The sequence below is a fragment of the Manacus candei genome, unplaced genomic scaffold (genome assembly GCF_025592945.1).
Source record: "Manacus candei isolate 608988 ecotype Guabito, Panama unplaced genomic scaffold, ASM2559294v1 h1tg000002l, whole genome shotgun sequence".
In the NCBI taxonomy this organism is placed as follows: Eukaryota; Metazoa; Chordata; class Aves; order Passeriformes; family Pipridae; genus Manacus; species Manacus candei.
This window is the reverse complement of record NW_026138050.1, coordinates 16521835-16547248: the sequence shown is the minus strand read 5'-3', so window position 1 is coordinate 16547248 and position 25414 is coordinate 16521835. Positions and strand designations below refer to the sequence as shown.

The following is a 25414-nucleotide window of genomic DNA, read 5'->3' as shown; positions in this document are numbered from 1 at the left end:
CCTTATCCTATGTACGAATGGCAAAAATCTCACGTCATCACTAGAAGAAAATGAACATTCACAACTTTATTTATACATCTAAAATAATCACAGTAATACTGCGTATTACAGATTTACCAACCACATAGCTGATTTTTAAATTTAAATGTACATTATTATAATATGGATATTGCAATATTAGGAGAAATAATATAATGTCTCTTAAATACTCCACAATATTTTATTTTAAAAACCCCTGCATTTAATCATAGCATATTATTTTTGGAATTATTTTTTTCCCAGAAAGTAATGCAGGAAAATGAATACTAATCTTAGTTGGTTTTTACAAACCTACTGCTAGAAGAAACTCTTTGTCAGCTTTATGGTGTTTACTCTGATAGTCTAGAGCAGTGCAGTTGTTCTAGAGCATCAGTCTCTGCAGAGTGTTGCTCACTTGAAACGTGGTGCAGAGCAGCAGTTGGGGTTGAGTTTCTTATCACATCCAAACTGAGTGCAGAACAGAACTCAAGAGCCAGCTTGATGATCACATTTTAACAAAGTGTGGAAATAGACAAGCAAAGCAGTGTACTCAGCTGGGAGCAACGCAACAGTCCTAAGGGATTTGTAACATTCACAGCTCATGGTCTGTCAAACCTATCACTAACTGTGCTCAGAGCAGCATCCTGAGAGCTTTTAAACACCTGACATTGCTTCAGGTTCCTGTATCCCAAGTGTTCCTGCATAATAGTTTTTGGTGTGTTGTTTTTCTTCCTGAAAATTACATGCACAGGACTTTTGTGAGCCTGTGTGCTTCTCAGGGTGAGACTTATAATAGGCCTCATTTCAAAGGTATTCATTTTTCACTTTGTTACCACATCATTAGCCACCAGCGTGCTTGTAACAAACGTGGATAGAGCCTTCCTAAATCTTTGTTCGCTAAGCCTAGCCATGGCCAAATTAAATTACTAGGCAGGTTGTTTTTAAATCTCATGCTGAAGTCTTGTATATGTGTCTTACTTTCCAGTTTGGGTGCTTGAGTGGCAGCTCTGTTCTCCAGTGTTCCCTGTGTTATGTGCCTCTGAGCATTGCTGGGCAGAGCTGGTGTCCTGCCATAGCACTCTAATGTCACAGCAAATGTTAAAGCTGGCTGGGAAGAAAAGAAACCAATTTGGGCTGAAATATCTGTTTTTGATAATAGTTCCCAACAATGTAAGTTAATCATATCTGTGATTATTAGGGAGTCCAGGTAACCTCCTGAAGATATTTGCCCTCAATGTAACACTGAAGTAGTTTTTTCAGCAGCATGTGTGGCCTGTTCTAGCTGCGTACCCTTCTCATTTTTATTGTCTGTTTACACATGGGACAAACCCAAACCTTTGTCTCAGGATACAAAAGAAGTGTCTGAAAAAATGCAACTTAATTTTTCTGCATTCCCTTTCTTTACGTTGAAATAGTTGGAGTTGCTTTTGCTGTTTACTCTCTGGGCTGTGCTGGGGCTGGGAGCACGTGTTACAGCTAATGGGAATCCATTCCTTGTAGAGAGGTGGATGGAAGGACTAGAGAGTCATGAAATTTGAACAGCTGTTAAACCCATCACTTATTCTATAGTGAGTTTTCTGCTTTCTCAGATTGCCTGTTAACTCCAAAGCCTATAGCTTTTTACTTTATTATTAGGGAGCAGGAGAACTTGATGCAGACAGAGAAAACGTGTGTTTGGTTCCCTCTTTCCTGTGTTCTCATTGCACACACTTGGTGTCTTCTCCAGCTGACCCTGCTGCCATGCAGCTGTGATTCTCTGTCAGGATTCTGACAATCCAACATTCTGTGCTGTACAGCAGAGGGAGAGGGCAATATAATATAATATATATAATATTATGTGTTTTATACATATATATATATAGAGAGAGATGGAGCCCATCCAAATAATAATTGAGGGCCTTTGCCCACAAGAGTGAGCGTTGTGATGTCTTTCAACCCTTAGTTTTAAATTATAGCATATATTTATAGAAAAACAATTCCAATGCAGATCTCCTTGGAGATCCTTCCCCTTTCAAGTGCTCTCCTTCAGCATGGTGACTCCACGTAGTCGTTTTCCAAGCCCCGGCGAAAGCGAGCGCTCAGGGTGCGGCTGATGACGATGACCCGAGGGGCCATGCAGTCCTCACGCCTGTGGAGGATGTTCCAGATCAGGATGGCAGCTGCCAGCGTGGCCAAAAGGCAGGCTCCAATGTTCAGGTAGCAGGACCAGGAGAGGTTGGTGTATGGCCCGATGCGGTAGAATGTCACCAGTCCAATAACCAGAACAAAACCTGCAAGCAGAATGGCAGACTTACTTTTTAATGAATTCTTCTCTTGAATTTCTGTAGTGGTGAGATGCCATAGGCTTCTCAACATTTACAGACTCAATGTCTATAAAGCCTTTCCATCCCTATTATGATGTGCTGGATGTGTTCTTGAATTCATATTTGGGCACGATGGTACTGCCTTAAACAGAGGCTCAATGTTAGCCCTGTGCCAGGGCCTCACCACCCTCCCAGGGAAGAATTTCTTCCCAAAATCCCATCTAACCCTGCCCTCTGGCAGTGGGAAGCCATTCCCCCTTGTCCTGTCCCTCCAGGTCCTTGTCCCAAGTCCCTCTCCAGCTCTCTTGGAGACCCTTTAGGCCCTGGAAGGGGCTCTCAGGTCTCCCAGGAACCTTCTCTTCTCCAGGTGAACACCCCCAGCTGTCGCAGCCTGGCTCCAGAGCAGAGGGGCTCCAGCCTAGTCTTCCTTCCTGTCCCTATTGTCAAACAATTATTTTTCACTTTTTTAAAAGAAGTAATTTATGATTAGATTGAAACAAACATACAAAGAGGCAAGTATGCCTCTAACTATTTGCACTAACCAAGGAAAGGTTTCCTCTTTCTTCTCCTACACACTTCCTTAACCACCACCATAACACAAGAATGTCATTGCCAAAAGGACCCCTTCATGAAGGGAGATGGAATAAACAAAGACCCATAAACTGCCAGAACATTTCTGGACACCATCTTCCTGAGGTCATGGGCAAAGAGAAGTCAAGAGCAAGTAAGTCCAGTGGCTGTATAGTGTCTTCTCAGTTAGCCACACTGCTTGTGCCTGCAAACACTGTCCCCATGGATACATGACAATGATGTGATCCCTGGCTCTGGTCCTTTATTTTCCATGAAAGATCCCATCCTGAGTATGCACTGTATCAAGTTTCTAAAAAGAGTACTAGTAATGCAGTGAAGATGGAAAAGACTCGAGTTATATACAGATAAAAAAACAGAGGAGGGAAATTAAGTACAAATAGGAGGAAAAAATCAATCATTACTTAAAGGCATGACACTTGTACTGTTCTGAGAGTCAATAACGTGAAGGCTGAATTCCCCTCCTCATAATACAAACACTGAAGGAATATTCCTTCGGGAGATGTCTGGCATCTTTGGCTCTCCCGTGTCTATCTAGAGGGTGGTTTGTAACTCAGTTGCTTGCTGCACTTTCTCCTCCTGAGAGGAGAGCTGTACCACAGCTGGCACGACCAGGGAGGCTTTGGAGTGAGGCATCTCTGCCTGAGGATAGGTGAGGAGGAAATAGGTTCTTACAGGTTCTTTCCTGCTCTTTCGCTTCTCTGCTGTGAAAAAGGCTTGATGTTCCCTGGAGGGATTTTAGGCTGTTGACTCAGTTGTAAGGACACAATAACTCCTTGATTTTGTCAGTAAGTCTCTTAGTTATTTAATGGTTCAGCTTAGTTATAAGTGAACAAGTTTCATCTGGGAAAAATGTGGCCACATGGAGCACACTGAGTGGCAGAACTTGCCGATCCACACAATTGTGGTTTGCTGGTGCTCCCAAACGGAGCCTTCAGACTTGCTCAGGGTAACGTTTCCATGTTAGCAAGTCGGAGGTGGATTCCCAGCGCATAGGTGGTCATCCAGCGTTATTTCCAAGTATACAGGTTTGAAAGTTGCTTCTTGACTCCTGTTCAAAAACACTGAGTTAGAGCAGAGGTAGAAAAGTGGTGAAGTTGTGCTTTTGACAAATTAAACTTGAGTCTTGATTTTTTTTTTTTCCCCCCCCAGTAATCACTGTTGGATGACACACTGATATCACATGCTTTATGCTTTGTAAAATCCTGGTCCTTTGAAGCCAGGCAGATGTCATTTATATCCTTGGATGGACTCTTGAAGGCAAATGAGGGAGCTAATTTTTCTATATATTCACATGCTCAGCTCATCACCACGTGGGAGGGGGAATGTTCTCTCCTGGTGCATTCCAAATTGTCACTGAAGTTTGCCCATGTTTTTTCAGCATTCACAGAACACTACTTTTGTCCTCAAAACCACAGTTAACTGTGCTCTTTCTTTTCTGTGAGGTTTCCTTGAACTGCTTTTGAGTTCCCATGACTTTGCTGTATAGTGTTATCTGGGTCTTGTATGAGTTTAATCTATTGATTTAGTGTATTGATTGTTAGCAATAACACCCAAGAAGATTTTAGCAGAGCTGGGAAACAATAGGTTTCCCTCATTTCCAGTGTCATTCTCTGAGTTCAGTTTGTCCTGAGGCACATGGTAGAGAAGAGAGGGGGAGATCAGATCCCGTATTGTGAGATAAATCAGTTTTTTTAATCTTTCCTCTGAGATGGCTCAGTTTGCCCCCTGTGGAACCTGGATGATGAAGCTTCCCCTGTCTTTATTTTGTATTTCAGAGCACTGGGAGCAGAGGATGCTAGTTGTGAGGTGCTTATAAAGAATTTGGAATTTACATCTTCATTTAGGTCTTATAATGATGACACACACTGATAGTGCTCTGCTGTGCAAGAGGTTGCAGTCCACTGTTCAAAGAATGATAAATAGGAATTTTCTTATGAAGGTAGGAAATTGAGAGAAAGGGAGATGTTTGCACCTTCTGCAGCTGAGTTGTTGACCTCTTTCATCTCCTTAAGGTTCAAAATTGGCAGGAAGGAGGGTATTGATACAAATCAAGAGACCCATCTTACTGGGGAGTCTGGCACATGAGAAAACATGATCAGTTTTGATTTTCAATTTTCCTTTTAGAACTTGTTTCCAGTTCACACACACTTTCACAGGGAATCCATAAGGCATTAAATAAATTTTAAAAAAAGATGTGACGCAAATCATAAAACTTTAGGCAGGAAGAAGTTTGAGCAGAAGTCATGTGGACCAGTGCCCACCCACAGATACCTCTAAGGGACAGTTATAAATATTAACAATAGTCCACTTCACACACACTCTCTTGCAATATTTGTTTGAGACTCTCGTGGCAGAGGGACATGGGTTCAGAAACACCAGAGTAACCCTGATGCTATGTCATGTCTTGCAGCTTAATTTCCACTGTAGACTATTTTCAGTATTTAAATGTTTTTCCAAATACCCAGCTTTTAATGAAATTACTTAGCTTTTCCTTTTCTCCTTATGTATCACTTATGGCCAGTTACTGTCCTAAATGTCTGCACATCTCCATGTTCTATCTGATGGAGCAATTATCCACCAGGAAAAAAGCACTAAGGCTTCCTTACAGGTCCCAAAATAAAACTATTTATGCTAGCAGGACTATTTCCCTTTGCAGACCCTTTGCCTGAACTCTGCTCAGATGAGCAACCAATCATGCAAGATTTCTCTCCTTTCCCAGTTCTGTGCCAGTGACTGGGCAGGGCAGGGGAACTGGTTTGAGAGCTCCCTGAGTTGGCCAGATCCCAGGAGCCAGTTGCCAGAGCTCTTGAGTTAAAATGGAGGCTCTGTGTAGAATCCTTTGCCGCAGGCTAGACAGGAGCTGACATTTAAGAACAGAAAAACGTGGGAGAGGAGAAAATATGTTACTGTAGAATTTGTTCAATCAGTTTTAGAGTTCTGCAGGTGTCAGTGAGCTCTAGAATGGAAACGTCACTGAGAATGTTATTTTCCAGTATTCTTATTTTATATTAGTGTGGCCTGATATTGGAATTATAAATGTGGGAGCTCCAGAGCAAAGGGTAAAGAAATCATAATGATCCAAAATGACTGAGTTTGTATAGGATGGTAAGATTTAAATTTTGATGAATGCTGCTTTTGTGAAGATGATGATGAGTGAAAAGCCCAAAGTTTGCTTGGATAGATTTTGTCTGTAACAACTTAATCAACATTTAGTCTGTTATGTAAATGACTGGGCAAACACATGTAGTTCACTTATTTGTGCTGTTTAATAGTTAGAAGTACCCCTATAAAAATTAACCTTGTTCAGGAATAGTTTCCAGGACTAGAACTGACTGTGGTAACTTTTCCCTTTTTAGATAGATATTTGTAGCAATGTCTGAATTCAGTTTCACTATTCCAGTAAGATACCTGGAGGAAGACAGTTGGCTTCCCAGACTATTTCCCATAGGCAACTCTACCAAAAATAATCAGAAAATTGCTCTCTTTGCCATCAGGCTTCCTGAGCTCATAATGTACAGTGCAGGTTAAGGAGGGCTGCAGAAGGGACATATTTCTTTAAATTTATTTATGAAAATATTGAACATTTTCATCTGGTTTAGTTTCTTTTCTGTTTTGTAGAGATGACAAGACTTCGAGATGCGTGGCTGAATTTCCCTCAATTAATTTCATTAGGTACAGCAATCAATTTCAGATCATTTTATTCTTTATTGTCTCAAGTCTGCACAGAGGTCACATCTTCACTAAAAATCCTGATGAGATTACTTGAAGTGCTTTATTTTCCCATAGAGCTGCTGTTTATCTCTGGTTGTTTCCCATCTGAAGCAAAACAAGCTGGAATGGGGGGGCTTTTCCACTAGGGAAGGAAACAGATAACGAAGTCACTCGGAAGACTTTTGGTTGGGACAGTATTGACTGTGGCAGTGGGGGTGGGCTGGGAGAATGTTACTTATTGAACTTACATTTCAGATCTGTATGCTGGATTTCCTGTTTGACTGAAGCTGGCTGCAAGCCAACTATGGAATTTTAGCATTTTGAAAGAACTCTAACAGTCACTTTTTTACTTCTGTGATTAGTTTGTTGCTTTTTCAGGCACCCCTTGATTCTCATTATTCCTTTTTATTATGCATGGATAGTGCAATTGAAGACATTCACATTATGGGTTTTTTTGGGTTGCCAGAAAGTCTTTATTGGGATTTATAATCCTCCTCTTTACAGCTTGTTCTATAGGATGACTTTTGCTGCCAGGAAAAGGGAGAAGAAGGAAAATAGAGCAGCCAGACTGTTGAGAATTCACCACCCACGCTTGTGCAGCAGAACTGCAAACAGGGAAGGGAAATGTTTCCCTCCTTTTCTATGTACCCCATCAAGTTTCACAGGGAATGGTTTAGCTGTGAGGAGTCACACGCCTGAATGAGATGCTTGTAGGAGCTCAACTGTATTTATCAGTGTGAGATGGATTCCCAAAGTGATTCCTGTAGGACTTATGCAAATGATTAGTTAATAAACACCTTTTCCTGTTTCAGCTTGGCACTTAAAGGAGTTGTGCAGGGCAAATGTGGGTCCTCTGTAACAGTAGTGTGCTCTTCATGCAGCACCAGGCTGGATGATGCTTTGGTTTCTAATGCCCCAGGGACTCAAGTGACCCTTGAGGTTTCAGTAGGACATTGTTAAGAACAACAACTTTTTTTTTTTTAATTTAAAATTTCCTTCCAAGGATTTTGGTAGCATGTAACATCTCTTAGAATTAAGAGAGTAGCACAGCTTCTCAGGGGCAATAAGACCCTCTTGTCCTTCACTTTTCTGAATTACAAGGGCTTGTGTTCTTTGTCAGTCCCGGTCTTAAACCTGATGGGAGATTTAGTTAGTGTAAGGCAGTGAATCCTACTTTATGTCAGAAATCTTCAAAGGAAGGTGCAGAGCACTGTTTAACCAGTCTAGGTCTATTGACAATAACTTGCTTTTCTGGAGGATTTGGAGGTTTCCTTAGAAATTGTGCCAGCCTATGAACAGAAGGTCGAAAAGCATTCCCAATGAATTAGGCAGAATTCCTCTTGGACAGCTGTTTAAATAAGGATAAATGTGCAGACTCTCACACTGGAAGTTGACTATAAGCATTGCTTGGCACCTTGGATTCAGAGGCAGCTGGAGCCAATTAAAGCTCTGCTTTAATTGTAATAAACTTCATATCAGACACAGCTATAAGGTCCTGTTGAAAATCAGAATCATGGAATAGTTTGGGTGAGAAGGGATCTTAAAATTCATCTCATTCCAATGCCCTGCCATGGGCAGGGACACCTTCCAATCCAAGTTCCGAGCCCTGTCCAACCTGGCCTTGGACAATTCCAGGGATGGGGCAGCCACAGCTTCTCTAGGCAACCTGTGCCAGGGTCTCACCACCCTCCCAGGGAAGAATTTCTTCCCAAAATCCCATCTAACCCTGCCCTCTGGCACTGGGAAGCCATTCCCCCTTGTCCTGTCCCTCCAGGTCCTTGTCCCAAGTCCCTCTCCAGCTCTCTTGGAGGCCCTTTAGGCCCTGGAAGGGGCTCTCAGGTCTCCCGGGAGCCTTCTCTTCTCCAGGTGAACACCCCCAGCTGTCCCAGCCTGGCTCCAGAGGAGAGGGGCTCCAGCCCTCGGAGCATCTCTGTGGGCTCCTCTGGTCCCACTCCAACAGGTCCCTGTCTGTCTTACGCTGAGGATCCCAGACCTGGCTGCAGTACTGCAGGTGGGGTCAGCCTGAGCCAAAATACCCTGTGCAGAGAGAAGCAGTCATTGACAAATGATCCTCCTGGACATTTCAATGTCATCTTCTGCTTTCATTGTTCAAGTGCTCTCTTCATCTCCTGATACCTCAGAGGGTTAGAGCTGCATGACTGGATCGAGGGAGTCAACTTGACTTGAATTGTTTCCATGAGACACTTCCATGCATATAAGATGTGTGTGTGGTCTAGTGGTTAGGTTGCAGCACTCTCACCGCTGTGACCCGGGTTCGATTCCCACTCAGGGTAAAACTCCCCCGGGCAGATGGAGCTCGTCAGCCCTGTAAGGCCATCCATCTAAGAGAAGGTCACTCTAAACAAACCTACATCCTGAGGACCTCACTGCCACCGTCCGAGCTCGCTCGGCCCCGGCAGATGAACCTCAGGATTAAAGGGTGGGCTCAGTTCAGCGCACACTGTGTCTCACCTAAAAAATCCACTGCGCAGGCTCGAAGGGTTAATGACCTTTCCCAAATCTTCGCTCGCGAAGACTGGCCATACAGTTTGTAAGCAATAAAGTGAATGAGTTGAAGAACTTTCCATTTCACACACTTATTACTGCATTATTTCTAATGCTGTGGCTGTCATAAAACATTCCTTATCCTTGCATATCCAAACGATATTGATCTGGTAATAATTCGTTACCATATTTCTAATCAGAATATATGCCCTTGACATTGAGATGCTACAACAACCTGCCTGCTGCTCTTGTCAGTGTTTAGCCATGAAGAATACAGGCAGATCTTCTCCCTGCTGCAGCTATACCACATGAGGAGTTCACCACACTTCTTGGGAGCTACTGCCCTTCCCAGTTTACTGGTTCAGCTGCTCCCAGGAACTACTTCAGACAAAATAAGTGGGATAGGCTTCTAGATTTTAAGATCTTTGAAAATGTAGTTCATTTTGCAAGTATGTGAAAACAAGATCACTTATTGTGATGTTTGCAGTCCACATAAAGAGCAGGCACATTTGGCACTGAGGTGAAATAAAAATGAGAAAGAACGAAAACATTAAGCACTAGCCAAGCAGTCAAGTTCTCTCTTTTTTTTATGATTTTTAGGTTATTTACAGCACCTCATTTATTTGCTTCCTTTCCAGGAAGTAGTAGGTTTGCAGCTCCATAGATTTCATCTTAGAACAGATCTGGCTTGAGAGTGTCGTGAAGGAAAAAGGTGGAAGGAAGTAATACAGAAGCCAGGATCACATTCTGTCAGGAATATCTTCGACCTTGTTCTCTGCTGCTGCTGTGCTGTTCTGATCTGCATTGAGCTTTTCTGGATATCAGTCAATCTAAAGTGGTTGGACCCAGAAAGAAGAGGGAAGGTAAATGGTCCAACAACTATTTGATTTAGTTTTAACAGCACGGGAATTAGAGTATGCTTGAGCTCAACTTTCCTGTGATGGATTAGGGGTCTGGAGTGAAACACAGCATCGGCAGAAAAACATAGTGGGCAAAGCTGGAATGCAGTGCTTGAAATTCAAGAGAAGTAAGACTGTAATGTATTTGGCTGTAAATGACAAGCTCAGTAGGAACACAAAACTTTTTAATCTTCAGGATATTACGTATTAAAGTAATTTAATGCTGAAAGCAGACTGGCAAGAATATTAATCATTATGATTCAGGTTTGCAGTCTTGGACGTTCAGAAACCAGGATGAGATCTAATGTAAGGGGTATTCTATCCCAGATTTTTCCCTATTATGTTTTTAACATTTCACTCTTAAATCTGTGATAATCATCATTATACAAGATCAAGACTTGGCTGGAGCCCCTCAAGGCCTGATCACATCTGGCAAGTTAGTGCTTGTAGTAGTTCAATATCTTCTGAAGTGCTCTTTCTTCCCTGTGCTGTTAGTATGGATTTCGCTTTCCAACAGCTCTTCTGTCAGCTGTTATTCATCCTATATTCAGCACATGGAGTTTTTAACAGTTCCTTGATAAAAACCAAAAACTGCAAAATCCTCTAAAGGGGAACTTCTGAGCTTTGACGCAAAATTCCACATACGACGCTGGTTCCATTTTCACCAGGAGGCTTTTCCAAAGCAAACAGCTCACTTTCCTGTTAACAGGGAGGTGTGAGGCTGCGGAGCTTTGGAGCTGTGTGAATCCCGTTGCTGTCCCAGGAGCAGTGCTGTTTCCTCTCTTTTTTCCTTCCTCTTTGCTTCCTGGGGCTTTATTTTCTGTCAGAGGTCCATCCTTTTTGAATGGCTGTCAAATGCATGTGCAGGTGGCAGGACCGAGGAAGTGGTGGAGCCTGGAGCCACTGTAAGCTCCAGTGGACTAGAGATGGTTGATTTGAGCTTGTGATAGACTTTGGAGATAATACTTAGCACACTTAGTTTTCTAAGCAAACAAGGACTTCTGTTCAGACCATGGGAAACTCTAATGAAACCCGCACAGAGTTTCAGTTGACTAAAAATAAGAAAATTGTAGGTTGAGCCTTCCCCCATAATATGAGATCTCATTCTACCACTGACCATTGCGGTTCTCTTCAGCACTTGTTGGCATATTCCAGGATGAAAGGTAGAGATCAAACAGAAGTTGGAATTAGAGGGAACATGATTCAAGGTAATTTCTGAAAGTACTGGCAGGATGAGGAACTGCAGAACAATTCCTCAGATCATTTGGATTTTGAAAAGGAAAAAATAGGGGGTTGGTGCTAGTGTTCTTTCACTTGAAAGTGTAATGAACAGAAATTACCCAGCCAGAAATATTTAATAAGATTGAATGTTCATTCTTAAATATTACCTACTCTTCTCACATAAATAATCTGTCTGACCTGAAGTACCTTGACTTTAACCCTTCAAAGGAAGCAGGGGAGAGCCTTGCAGGGGTTTCTCTTGGACTGTTTGCATGGACCAAATGCTTTTAAGTGCAAGCATCGTATTCACTATTCTGATGTTTTTGCCCAATATTGCTACTTTTCTTTGAGAAAGGCTGAGAGGTCACTGTCTCAGTGGAGGCTCAGAGACTGAGTGTCGTCTGTGGCTCATGGGATATGGGGTGGCCACTGTCTTCCCTTTCAATGTAGAACACTCTGTCTCCCAGTGCAGCATCAGTCCTTCATCGGAGCAGTAGAAATGCTGGGCTTGCTCACCCTTTGCACGTGGATTTTGTCTGATATCAAAGGCACTTCATCCATAATGTCTAAACTGCTGTCACCTGGGCCCAATCCAGGGAATTTGGTGAGTGCAGACCCCTGATATCCTAGGGAGTCAGCAGTTGATACACCGCTGTCCTGAAAAAACTAGGGAGGTTTCCAGGAAGTCATCCCATTATATTGTGATAATGGCAGATATGACAACTTCTTCCCACTTTTTGCAAAAGTATGCATTCCAGAAGACTTCAGCTGGTTGTTCTGGATATCAGGAAGGAATTCGTTTAAACAGAAAACTTACATCAAGATAATGAGATGTAAAATGAATATCATGGGCAGAAAACCATCTGATGAGGGTAAAGGAGAGTGTGGCGTAACTGCAAAGAGGTGGGGCAGTGACAGTCACTGTGTTATTTCTGCAAATTCAGACCCACAATGTCTGTCTTTGTAGCTGTCACAGGCTGCCTTTACACCTTTGAACACAAGCAGGCAGATGAACTCCTTGATCCAACAGCTTCTTCAGCCATTCTCATTTGTATTTTGTTAATCATTCGGACTCCAGCTTTCCTCTCCTCTCCCCTCCTAGCACTGGGGATTTCAAGGTTCAGCTTGCATAACAGGTAATAGCAGGCATTTCCTTCTCCTGTGTCGGGATATCCTGGCGCCCTTCAGTCTCTCTCTGACTGTGTTTTAAAACAGACTCCAGCACAGGAAAAAAAAAAAGGCCCAGTCTAAAATTAGCAGCTGTGGCAGAATAAAGGCCCACGGCTGTCCCCTGTGCTGCTCGTCAATGAAACAACACATCCAAACAGAGCCAGAATGCCTTTCCGCTTGAGGAAAAACACACAGGGTGAGTTTGGGGAGGATAGGAGGAGGGAGAGCTCAGCAGGCACCACAGAGGGTCAGGGAGAACTTTCCAGAAGGTATCCACAGTTACATAGACCATGGTGGGGCTCTAGGGAGAGCTTTTATGGCAAGGCCTGGAGGTGTTTAAGCTGAGACTGCATGTGGCATCAGTGCCATGGTCTGGTAACTGCGGCAGGGTTGGATCAAGGGTTGGACTTGATGATCCTAGAGGTCTTTTCCAACCCAGTTGATTCTACGATTCTGTGATTCTAAGGCTGTATATCTGTCTTTTGGCAGCACTGGCTGGTGCTTGAGGCTCTTGCTGCACCTGAAGCTGGATCAGGTGCTTTGAGAGTTACAGAACCTCTGCAGAACCCTCCTCTTGTTTGGATTTCAGGTTCCTCGTCCTTAATGTACCTAAATAAACCTGAACATTTTATTGCTGTGAGACCTTATGTAAATGACCTAGGCCAAATTCTGATCTTGCAGTGGTGTAAACCTGAGGTCTCAGTAGCTTTATGCCATTCTTAATATTCTGAGCTGTTAAAGTTAAAATTAAAATTTAAAATAAAATGGTGTTGCTTTATTATAACCTGTTTTTATATATATATATATATATATATATGTATATGTATATATATATATATATATATATATATAAATGTTGTATTTTTAATCTGATCTTGTAAGCAGCTGGAATGTTACTCCATTAATGACAGTTTCCTGCATGGATATATTTTATACTCTTAGTGTAATGAATACTGAGTGACTTACTTTATGTAGTAAAGAAAAGTATTACTGCAGAATGTTTATACTTTGTTGCCACTGTTGTCAAAGTGGAATTGTGATAAACCCATTTCCGCCTTTCCTCATGCATTTCTGTATACAGTCCGTGAGAATTGCTGTGGGAATTTTATTTATAGCAGTCAGCGGTATGAGTTGACTTCAGTTTTCTTTGCTGGATTGCAGAGGTATCTGTCTGCCAAAATCCAGCTGGTGGTCATTGAGTAAAATTCAGTTAGCTAAAAGCAGATAATCATGTTTCAACAAGGCTTCAAAAATTTTCTTAGCCCTTCTGCTCCGCTTTCTCACAGTTCCTTTGGTATATTTTATCCTGCTAAATTGTGGGATTACAGTGCATCCAGTTTATTTCTTTTATGTTTGCCTTCCTGGTTTCGTAGGAAATAATAAAGGCTTGTTTTTCTTGGTTGGCAGAAGCCTCATTCTGATATATCCCACATAAAAGCTTCTATTCATGTCCTGCAGAATCTCATAGGGAGAGAGCTTCTCGGAGATAATGAACTTGCTTTTAGATTTAGGTCTTTTTGCTATTCTTTGTCACTTGAAAGATTTATAAAGTAAGAAACTCTTTTCCACCTGGATTTAATAGATACTGAGTACTTTTCCATCAGTAAAAAGAAGTGGACTTACTGGCAAGTTGGAACACGGCAGCTATGGCCTCCTCCCACCACTGAGTGTCCTGGGAGATGATGGGGAGCTCCATGAGCCCCAGGACAAAGATGAGCTGGCCCGCGGTCAGAGCCACCGTGGCAATGAGGTTACAGGCCCTCATCATGTCGAACTGCACTGGGGAAACAGAGGAAGCATAAAGTTAAAACAGTAAAAACCTGGAAAAAAAAAATCCTGGATAAGCAGGAATGTAAAATTTGTCAGTCCACAGAAAAGAGTTCTCAGACTATTCCTTCTCCCAGCAGTCCCTTGCTCTAACTGGGATCTGATTAAGAAAGGATTTTCTTTATGATATGTATCAGATCTTTCCTTTGGTTGCACAGCATCCCATAAGTATTGCTTCAGTGCATGAAACAAGCAGCTAATTTTCCCAGGATGACCCACTAGAGGTGCTGGAATTCTGTCCATTGAAGATTCTATCTGTAATTCATAGCCAGAATTGTTTGGGGCAGGAATGATGTTTGCTTTGCATTTGTGTGACACAGATGGAAATGGAACCATAAATAAATAGTTTTTCAAGACCCTAAAATAATAATCACTCCAAACTAATAACACCCTGAATTTCTTTTTTCCCTTGTCCATCTGTATTGTCCTAGAAAACATCCTGTGAATGTTAATGTTGAGGTCTTACAGGTTTATGAAAGCTTGATATAGAGGATTCTTAACTTTTTCTTCTTTTGACATTTATTAATCTTTGGGAGGCACTGGAAAGACCCTTATATTTCCATCTGTGTAACGAGAGAAATGGTTATAATGAAGATGTCAAGGCTTGGCAGTTTTTAATGAGGCGTTAGGGCATAATCTACATGTACAAGTAAAAAGTTACCTTTTTTTAAAATGTATGTGTGTGTGTGTGTATATATATATATTTATATATAGGAGGAGTTGTAGGAGTATGTTTTGGGAGTCTACTATTGACCACCTGACCAGGACAATGCCACTTATGAATTATTCTACAAGGAATTAAGGAATATCTCTAGATAGTGCTCTGGGCCTTAAGGATGATTTTAAGTTCCCTGACATCAACTGGGAATATCCTACAGCGGACACAAACAGGTCCAGGAAATTTCTGAAGCATGCTGAAGATAACTTCTTGGTGCAGAGACTGAGGGGGCCAACTAGAAAAGGTGCCCTCTGAGATGGGCAGTTTGTAAAAAGGTTGTGGACAAAGTGGCTCACTCTTAAGAGTGCAGGAGCTGGCAATTCCAAAGCATGGGGAGACATGCAAGCAGGGAAGCAGGAGGGGTTGGCTGAGCAGGGATCTTCTTCTGGAAATGAGTCTGTGACTGGGAGGATGACAAACTCCCAGCAAACCCTGAGCTTGTTCGAGACTGGCTCCTCCAGTTGGATGTGCATAAATCTATGGGGCCTGATGAAATCCATCCCAGGGTACAGAAGGAGCTGGTGAATGTTATTGTGGGACCTCTCTCCATTATTTTTCAGTGGTTTTGAGTGGAGAAGTTCCTATTGACTGGAAGGTGGCAATTGTTGTCCCAGTTTTCAAGCAGGGTAAGAAGGAAGACTCTGGAACCTACAGGCATGTCAGTCTCACTTCAATGCCTGGTAAAATTATGGAGAAGGTTATTCTGGGAGTTACTGAAACACACTTGAGAGAGAGTGCAGTCACTGGTCACAGCCAGCACGGCTTCATGAGGGGAAAGTCCTGCTTAACCCACTTACTTTCCACTTACAACCAAGGGAAGGCAGTGGATGTGGTGAGTTTGGGTTTTAGCAAAGTTTTTGATACAATCTCTCACATCATCCTCCTGGATAAACTGTCAATGGATCAATGCAGGCAGACAAGTCCATCATATACTGGGTGAGCAGTCAAAGGGTTACACTAAATGGGGTGATATCAGGCTGGTGGCCAGTCACCAATGGGGTTACCCAGATCTCCATTTGAGAACTGGTGCTCTTGAATGTTTTTGTAAATTATTTGGGTGTAGGAATCAAAGATACGTTAAGTTTGCTGATGATACTAAACTGGGAGGAACTGTGGCCTCCCATGAGGGTAGAGGGGCCTTACAGAGAGGTCTGGGCAGGCCAGAGGGCTGGACAGTCACCAACAGTATGAAATTTAACTAGAACAAGTACCAGATTCTGCACATGGGATGGGGAAATCCTGGTTATATGTACAAATCTGGGGACAAGAGGCTGGAGAGAAGCCCCTGGAAAGGGACCTGGGGGTCCTGGTCAATGGCAAGTTCAATAGGAGTCAGCAGTGCCCTGGTAAGCCCAAAAGGCCAACTATGCCCGGGGGGGCATCAGGCAAAGCATCTCCCTCTGGGTACCCTTCCATCTCTCATATGAGAGATGTTGTTTTATTCTAATAGGTTTAATGTGTGATCTGTGAACTTTTGGTTTTGTTCTAGAATTGTAATGATTCCTCTTGGGGAAAAAAAGAAAACATAGAATCCTAGAATCATAGAATTGTTTAGCTTGGAAACGAGCCCTAAGATCATCAAATTCCCTTGGCACTGCCCAGGCCACCACTGACCATGTCCCCAAGTGCCACATCCACATGCCTGTTAAACCCCTCCTGGAATGATGACTCCACCTCTGTCCTGGACAGCCTGTTAATAATGTATAACTCTTATAATAATGCATGAAGTCCATTCTTCTTGCCATAGAACTTGTTACAGTCAGCCTGAAAGTGCTCCAAAACTGCCGTGTCTGCTCTTCATCAACATCCACTGCTGGTCTCTGCCTTTTTCCTTCTGGTAGCCTGTCCTGGTTTTCTGCCCATTTTCTCTGAGAAGCAGTTAATTCATGGACAGGGCATCCAGCTGGGACTCTTGTTCAGCTCCGGCTACTGGCTTAATGAATTCTGCTTTGTTTAAAACAGTTATCAGTCAAGAGTCAACCCCCAAACTCCAGGGATGAGACCAATTCAAATTCCTTGTTGTTTTGCTCACTTCCTAAACCAGCTGTATCCATCTGGATTAGAGGTGTTGATTTGATTTTCTTACTTACAAGCAGCAATTTTGTTTTGTTATGATCCATGATAGCCCCAGGACTATTGGTGTTATGTTCCAGGATAGCCTTAGGACTATTTGCAGAAGTAAGTTAGTCATACTGGAGAGTAATTTGCAGTGTTTTGGGATAATGAGGAAGGATGATTTCACTGGAAAATCACATTATGTTAATTGCTTAAAATGTGAGCATTTCTTCCCCCTTTCTGTCTGCAGAGAGGCGAAGAAAACCAGTAAGCGGGTCAATTCAAGCTTTGTAGTGATTAAACAAAATGGCTCAAAATATTTTCGTAGTTGTCTAAAACTCCCCCTGAGAAAGACCACTTTTGGTCAAGAAAAATTTTAGTGCAAACTTAAGTCCAGCTTCTGTAAGTTATTAAGTTTCCAGCTCTGGGAGGAATCTGTGACTGCACATTTACTCAGTGCCAGGGGACAGGGCTGACTCTCAACATCTCTCTGTGCCCTCACAATTTCCTGCTGGCATCTGAACTGTAGGAGCTGACTGGGAGTGTGCTTTTATCGCTGTCCATCGTGGGACACTGTGTGTTACATCTAAAAAAATAGTCCCCAAACTCTTAATTAGCTCTTAAACTCTTACTAACACGGGATGAATTATACTCAGCTGAGGGACGGTGCCACCTCAGGCTGCTGTGAAGCTGATTACATCTATCAGTTCATCCATGCTTTAAATCTCCTGAGGGGATTTTGCTTCCTTGTTTTTGTAATGAAAGAACTTAAAAAGAATATTCTACTTCTGCTGTTTCCTTTTTATGGTTCTTGGGTTTATTTACTGATTACTTATTTGGTGAATTATTGAGGACACATTCTGAGATGTACCTGATTGTCTTCATAAATGCTTGATGTTCATATGTGACTTTATTCTGGGAAGGAGGATAAATGGTTGTGTTTCTGAAATAGAGATTTCTAACTGATTATGGATGAAAGTGTACTCCTTACACTTAAGTTGCTTCACTTATTTTTGTTAGAACCCATTTTCAGTTTCTTGAAACTGCGCTAGACTTCATCTTCTTCGTCTGGGTGTCTGCAGGCTGAGATCATATTCTGCTGATAAAATTTAATCTAACTAGATAAGTAATTAGGCTTTCTCTAATATAATCAAGAGATTCTAACTGAGCCCACCAGTTTCCTCTGGAACCTGACATTTTGCTGAGGTGTTATCCTGAGATAAGGGATGTATCCTATGTTTCAGCCTTTTGGAATAATTTTTAAAATTATAGGGACTTCAGAAATGCAAAGCCAAACAACTTAACATTGGGAAAAGACAGAATAGTGCACTTGAACCTAAATGGGTAAAAGGCAAGAGTCAGCAAGAGCAGGGCTTCTGTCTTGCCAACTCTCACTTATGGTCTTGCTGTTCATAAAGCTGAGTTCCAACTTGGAAAACTGGATTCTGTATTAATAAATAATTTTAGAAGAAACCCTTCCTTAGAATAAAAAAAAAATCACTTTAGTCAAACTTTTGGCAATGAATGGTGTGTTTCTTTCGTTTTGGATATCAGCATTGTCAGCAAAGATCAGATGTGCTGAGCAGCCTCCCCAGCTGCCATGGAAATCAGCTGGAGCTGTGCCTTGGATATCAAGAGCACTATGAAAGTGCAAAGCACAACTGTGCTTCATTTTACAACAGACACATAGGAGGTCAGCACTTACTGTTAAAGCAATTAAGAGATGATAAGGACAATAAATAGCACCACTGTAACTGTTTACTGACAGTCAGCATCATGCTATGCCTCCCAAAGCTGTGCTCTATTTATGAAGTCTTTGACATTTAATTTCTTCTGTCGATCTAAACTTACGGTATTTATGTTGCTAACCTCTTTGAGTATGAATTAGGAAATATATTGAAACAAGTTAAAGCTACTTGTGAAACAAACTAAGCCAAATGTTGGCAGTATCTCAGTGCACCTTTGCATGGCTATGTCACTGAGACCACAGGAAGGTTTAAAGCCTCTGTGATGTAGATGTATTTTGATGGTCTGAATAGTCACTGATTTCTTAAAAGTGAAACATCTTTTATTTGATTTGTACCCCTTCCCCATGATGATGTTTTTTGCGTGTCTTACTGCAAGGACAGGATTTTGTCCTGAAAAGGAAAGTCTCTCCCTCTCTTTTTTTTTAAAATCTCTGTAAGCAGCCATACAGCTTTCAGCTGCAAGGAGTCCTCAGTATGTTCTGCAGCTGGATGAATATCTCAAAAATGATGGATGGATGGATGGATGTCTTAAAAATTATTTTGCTTTTTTCACCTTCTGTAAGGCTTTCTGGTATATGCAATTTATGCTTTTTCACTTAAAAATAATAATTTTAAAAAAGGAGGGGAGGGAAGAGAAACCAATCTGTTTTGGCGCAATTAAAATAATGTTCTGATATGACAAACTGGCGGAATCTTCCATCCCTTTACGTATCTTGGAACTTTACCATTCAGCTCATCTTAAGTGTGAAACTTCACATGTGAATATTTAGTTTGAAAGGCAGACAGATCTTTTTTGGGGGGAGGAGTGTGGCTGGTGGGTGTTTTTTATAACAGCTTCAGTGGTTACTTTTGGAGTGAAGACATGGCTCCTCCAACTATTTTCAACATAAACAAGTGCTTCTGGTTAAGTGATGTGCCCTTGCAAACCCAACATTGAGAACCTTCTATACAGTCATCAGTTTTAACAGACATGGCTGCCACATAGTTTCTGATGAGATGTGACTTGTCTACATATCATGATTTTCCTGTTTATAAACCTCAGCAGGGCATTCTGTGTTGGTGGCTGTGATAAATGCATTAGTCTGAAATTTTCAAAACCTCCAGAGCCATTTTCACTCATAACACTTTAGTGAATTCAAAGTCTTGATGGTGAGAGTAACCAAACACTGATTGCTCTGGCAATATTTCTGTGTAATGCATTGAAACATATATTATGTTCCTTTCCATATCCTGAACCCAAGAAGTTTTGCAGTTTTCTAAAATGAGTACACAGAATAGTAACCCCACGTTGAAATGACCATGCATTCTAATTTGAAGAGCCAGACCTTTCAGAATTCACCTCCATTGGTTTCTGCCATTAAATTAGTATTTTCACTTATTTAAATGTTGCTTATATTTCAGATATTAGGCGGGGAAATCACAAACCCTGTGCTGCCTCATCTCTGTGGAACAGTCTATCATGTACCATGTGTATGATAAGGTTTTGGGCTTTTTTTAATCTGATGGTAGTTCCTGTCTGCTCCAGATGCACTTGGCCTCCTTTCTGGGTCTGTATATATTGAAAAACAGATAGAGACAAGTAACACATGTCTACAGCATGCTCAGCTGCTTGACTCAGCCTGGCTTCCAGACAGCCAAATTTCAGAGAAGTTGGAAATTTTGGAGACATTGGAGCTTTGTGTAAATGCAGTGGACATGGGCACTGAGGTGAACTGCTGCCTCTGTAGCAAACCTCAGCTCCTCACTCCCACCCCAGCGGCACCCTGCCTCAGCCACTGTGTCTGTGTGTGTGCATCAGCCATCCCTTCAGGTGTTTGGGTGGGTCCCTGTGGCAGTCACATAGCTGTCCTGGTGCTGTGCCTCTCCTTGCACAGGTTATGCTCCCCATCCGAACTGCAATTCCCACGAGTTATCTTGCTCTGGGCATCTGATCTTGACACATGCTTCCTGCTGCTGGGATTTTCCTTATGTCTCCTGCAGCCCTGAAGAACCCAGCAAGGTTTTATATCTTTTAAACCCCTCCCTATTCCTGTGTTTCCACATTGTTCCTAATGTTCTTTAGACAAAAAGGGACAAACTGTGACCTCAGCTGATGAATAAATCAGCTCCCTCTGTCCACCCAGAGATAGCCTTGGAGCACGGCAGAACTTAAGGGCATATTTGTACCCTGCAAGATGGTTAAAAATATCCAAGTCGATTCCAAGCAATCTGGTGTGTTCCTGCAGTATTCCTGGCCTGATACTGGGCCAGGACATAGGTGGCTTTGAGCAGGGCTGGCTCTGAGAGGGCATCACTGGTGGAACGTGCTGTGTCCCTGCGTGGAGCTGCATTGCTTGGTGTGATCTGGGCCCGAAGCTGGGGGTTGACTATTCATGACATGCTGTCTTACCCAAGCCCTTACTGGGGCTGTGCTTCTACTACCTGTGGGCTTTTTTTAAAGCATTAAGAGATGCAGACAAAAGCATAATCTTCCAAAATTTTGGAACAGCTCTGAAACTACATCTCCATAACATTTGGCAAATGTTTTTGCCCATGCTTAGGTGACAGGAGAGTTGGGCTACCTGGCCAGGTTTCCTTCAAGTGTTCTGAAGAGGGGCTGTGCAGTCTGAGCTCGCAGTTAAGCCTTTAAGTTTGTATTGTCCAGTGGCTTGTTAGAAAAACTTAGATTGATGTCCTCATAGCTGATTCTCAGCATAAGTGAAGGTTTCAGATCTGAGAGTTTATTAGCACTAAAAAGTAGCCATCTCACCCCTCCATACATCTGCATCACTTGGCTCATGCTAGCAGCAGCACTTGTTGGACTCTGATACCACTGCTTAATCCAATGGAAAATATCCACCAAAAACCCCCTCCTGTCCCCACGTCCAAAACTTCCACCCCAGCCTGGGTGTTCTCTCGCTGTTAGTCATTGGAACTGTCCCAGAAGCTTTTCAACATCACAGATGGTTGAAACAGAGGTGCAGGGTTGCACTGAGAGAGAGAGAAACAAAGAAGTGGATAAAGACAGCTGGAAGGGCCTGGGATCTCCCTTCCAGAAGCAGTGAGGTTTGAGGGACAGAGTTGAAGTGCTTTCCCCATGGATCAGTCACCCACACTTCTTGTGTTGTGCCTTGCAGAAATAGTTCACATTGTGATGCTTCCTTTCCCTATATTTTTAATATCATCTGCTCCTGTCCCTGGATTTTTTTTTTTTGCTGTTTCTAGGAAGAAATTCTTCCCTTTGAGGGTGGTGAGGCCCTGGCACAGGCTGCCCAGAGAAGCTGTGGCTGCCCCATCCCTGGAAGTGTTCAAGGCCAGGTTGAACGGGGCTTGGAGCAACCTGGGCTAGTGGAAGGTGTCCCTGCCTGTGGCAGAATGAGATGAGCTTTAAGGTTCCTTTCACCCAAACCATTTGTGATTCTGTGATTTCAGTGGGAGAAAGAGCAGGCAGTGAAAAGTTGGTAAAAAACAGGTTCTAAGAATGTGCTTCTCTCTGCCAAGGGGCAAACCTGCTGTAGCAGTGCCTGTGGTTGGCTGTTACTTACAGTCTGCTCATACAGGAGTCTTCAGTGTATGGACAAGCAAAGTTCCCAAGGGTGTACAGTTTTTCTGTTGAACTGTAAGATAAATAACTTGCCCCCCTGAATATGTATTTCTGTGTATAAGTACATTTTTTTATATGAGCCAGATTATGGCCTTTTTTGCATTGCTATTGGCAGAACAGATTTTTTTATGTATTGTTCTACAAATGGTATCCAAAATACTATGTGGTAACGTAGTATTTCTTCCTTCATAAAGTTATTTTTTAAATGTGTGTATATACATACACAGACCTGCAAGTCTGTGATTTATCTACAACTGACAGATGAGGATTGCCATAGATATTACTAAAATAGTATGTGATTTCTTATTAGAGAAATTCCTTAGAATGACAAATCCATGGATGCAGAACAAGGCTCATACTGACCATGTGTACAGCCATGGAAACATAGCTGTCTTAAAAATAAATGCCACAGGTGTGTTTCCTACTGAGTTTGTCATGACGCAGCTGCAGAGTGGAGATTTTCCTTTAAGGGCTTTATCAAAATTCAGAACTGGCCTTTTGCTTACTATTTGCTTCCAGATTAAACAGGGAATGGATGCTTTATTCCTATGTAAATTGAGTTTCTGGGCTTGAAAGACCTCCTTTAAATTAGAATTTTTTAAGAGTGGTTGTCAGAGAATTCCTCTGGGCGCTTGACCGTGCTATAATTATTACTTTGAAATTTCAAGATTTTCTATCACACTATTCTATTTGGATGAGAAACTGCTGCCCAGACAGTTCTGCCATGAAACTGATACCTCTGATCTTTAGACACTGCTCACCTCCTGACCCACACACAGCAAGAAATACAAATTTTTGTGATAAAAGTGCTGCAGGAGACAAATTCACTGAGCAGGAGCTCATTCCAGTGTTGATTACAGAACATGTACTTTTACAATTCATGAATGATACACTTGTTCAAGTTAGAACATGGCTTATCAATATTAATTGGGGCAGTCATTCCAGGGATGAAGCTGCAGATACACATCAGGGAACTTTTTCCACAGTCCAATCCTTTTTATAATCTTTCAGTTAAAAAAAGGTATTGAAAGGGTCAGGACTTTAGAACAGTTGAGAAGTTTTCTGTTTGTGGTTTATGCAGGTTCAGTATTAGCAAATGTGCAAAAAATGTTCCTGCATAATTTTTTGGGGCAATATGATATGGAATGGGTCCACCTAAAAACACTTTTTAAAGAAATTCCTCTAATAGTTCTTTGTTGTGTCTCCAGAAGGATCAAGAAGAGTAGTTGCACATGTTAAGGCTTATCTCAATTTTACATGTTTTTACCAAAACTATTTCTGTCTTTTCTGCTCCTGGCATTTCCAACAAAAGCAAAGAGAAGGGAGAAATAACTCAGCATGTCATTGGAATACCTTCTTTGGGTTTTTTTTGTTTGTTTTATGGTATTCAGAGCAATTGTGGTTGGTGTTGTACTGAGCAAGAAGGGATATCGTATGGCAGGAGCCCGTGGTAAGAGAGAGAAGAGAGCCTGAGGTGTCTCAGAGCTTTGGGCTCACACTTCACAGGTGATTTTTTCAAAGCAGATCAGTCCCTAGGCTGTATAAACCAGACAGCACCATGCAGCATACTGGCTTTGAGGGGAGAGGAGAAGGAGTTCAGTTCATCACTGGTGGACATAATGATTCTTATTTCCTCAAATGAATTTATTTGAGGGTGAATGTGAAAAGGTGTTTAGACTAAGACAGTTAACAATGATTTCAGGGTTAGGCCATGAATCTCCTGGGGACCAGGTGCACCCTATTGATCGCGACCTGGCATCCGCAGAGAAGACAAGAGACTGCACTTACGTTTGACAGTGCTGCGAGACTCCTGGAACCCAGCCGACTCCGAACCCCAGCCCAGGGCTTCACACTCCTGCTCCTCCCCTTGCCCGTGCCTGGCACTGGTGCTTGCAGCCCCTCTGCTCCACTCTGCCAGCCAGCACATCCTCCAGAGCCCCACGCTGCGCTTCCGCCCGTCCTCCAGCGTCTGGTACACCCAGTTGGGGGTAAAGGCAGCTGCGTTGTTAAGGATCAGTGAGACCAGAGCTACCAACACAGCTGTGGCTACCAGTTTCTGGACAGTCATATCTGACTGTCAGCTTACTGCCAGTCTCTGATTGCAGATGACACAGGGTCCCAGTCAGCTGCAGCACATTGAAATGGGGCTGGGAACAGGCGGCTGCGCTGGGCGGTTATGGGGGGCTAGAGGACATCACCGTTCATTCTTGAAGTCAACTCCAGAGGGGTTTATGATCAAGGAAATGAGAATTTTGTGAGGTAGGTAGGAGAATTCCATAAAATAAGAACACAAAATAAGTCCTTCCTAGCGTTGACTTATCCACCTTCTTGCACTTTGATAAGTAGTGCCAGTCCCGTGGTGAACTGGGTGACAGGGAGGTCCATTCCGTGTTGGACGGGGTGAATCCGAGCAGAATCCAGTCTCGGGGCAGGAGAGCCTGAGCTGAGGCGGAGCAGAGGCGGGATGCTTGCCGGAGCCTGCCGAGCGCAGGGCCCTCCGAGCCAACCAAGCGCCTCTCCAAAAGCCTGGGTTTGGATGCAAACTTCAGAAAATCCTGCAAACGGTGACAGATGTCATTCTCTCAAAGCCAAGCTGAGCCAGAGAGGAATGCGGTCATCCCAAAGGAGCTCTGCAAGTCTGGAGTATCTCGAGGGGGCTGCTCTGCCGTGTCCCTCTCCGAAGATCCGAGCTGTGAGTGCCGGGAGCAGAACAGCCACTGCAGTGAGGAAAAGGCCCCCCCACCTCCCCACCAAGAGGAAATGGCTGTTTTTGTGGCTGTTTTTGGTAAGCCTCAGGGCGTAGTCGACTGCAACAAACAGAGCCACTACCACGGCAGTCAAACATTAACAGGATGTGTTTCCTGAAAGGAAAAGACTATGGAGACTTCTAAAGTTTTCCCTCCTCCCCTCGGAGAGCCCCCTCCCCCCCTCACGCCTCCTCCCCTCCCCGCGGCCCCAGCGGAGCTGCCCGGACCCGCAGCGGCTGGGGGAGCCCGGGGAGCACAGCGGAGCTCCTCGGGAAAAGGAGAGAAGGAACCCCCAGCTCCAAACCTCGGAGCATCAGC

The 25414-nt window shown here is 42.9% G+C and overlaps 2 protein-coding genes across 5 annotated transcripts in view; one reads left to right on the top strand and one right to left on the bottom strand.

Annotated features, from left to right (window-relative positions):
- Positions 1 to 25414, top strand: part of IFT140 (intraflagellar transport 140) — a 73170-nt gene that overhangs the window by 31391 nt on the left and 16365 nt on the right. The window lies entirely within an intron of this gene.
- TMEM204 (transmembrane protein 204) lies at positions 54 to 25414 on the bottom strand. The gene is made up of 3 exons (XM_051781739.1): positions 24138 to 25414; positions 14042 to 14197; positions 54 to 2288 (listed from the first exon to the last, which is right to left on the bottom strand). The coding sequence occupies exons 1-3, from the start codon at positions 24415 to 24417 to the stop codon at positions 2044 to 2046; spliced, it is 681 nt and encodes a 226-aa protein (XP_051637699.1). The 5' UTR covers positions 24418 to 25414; the 3' UTR covers positions 54 to 2043.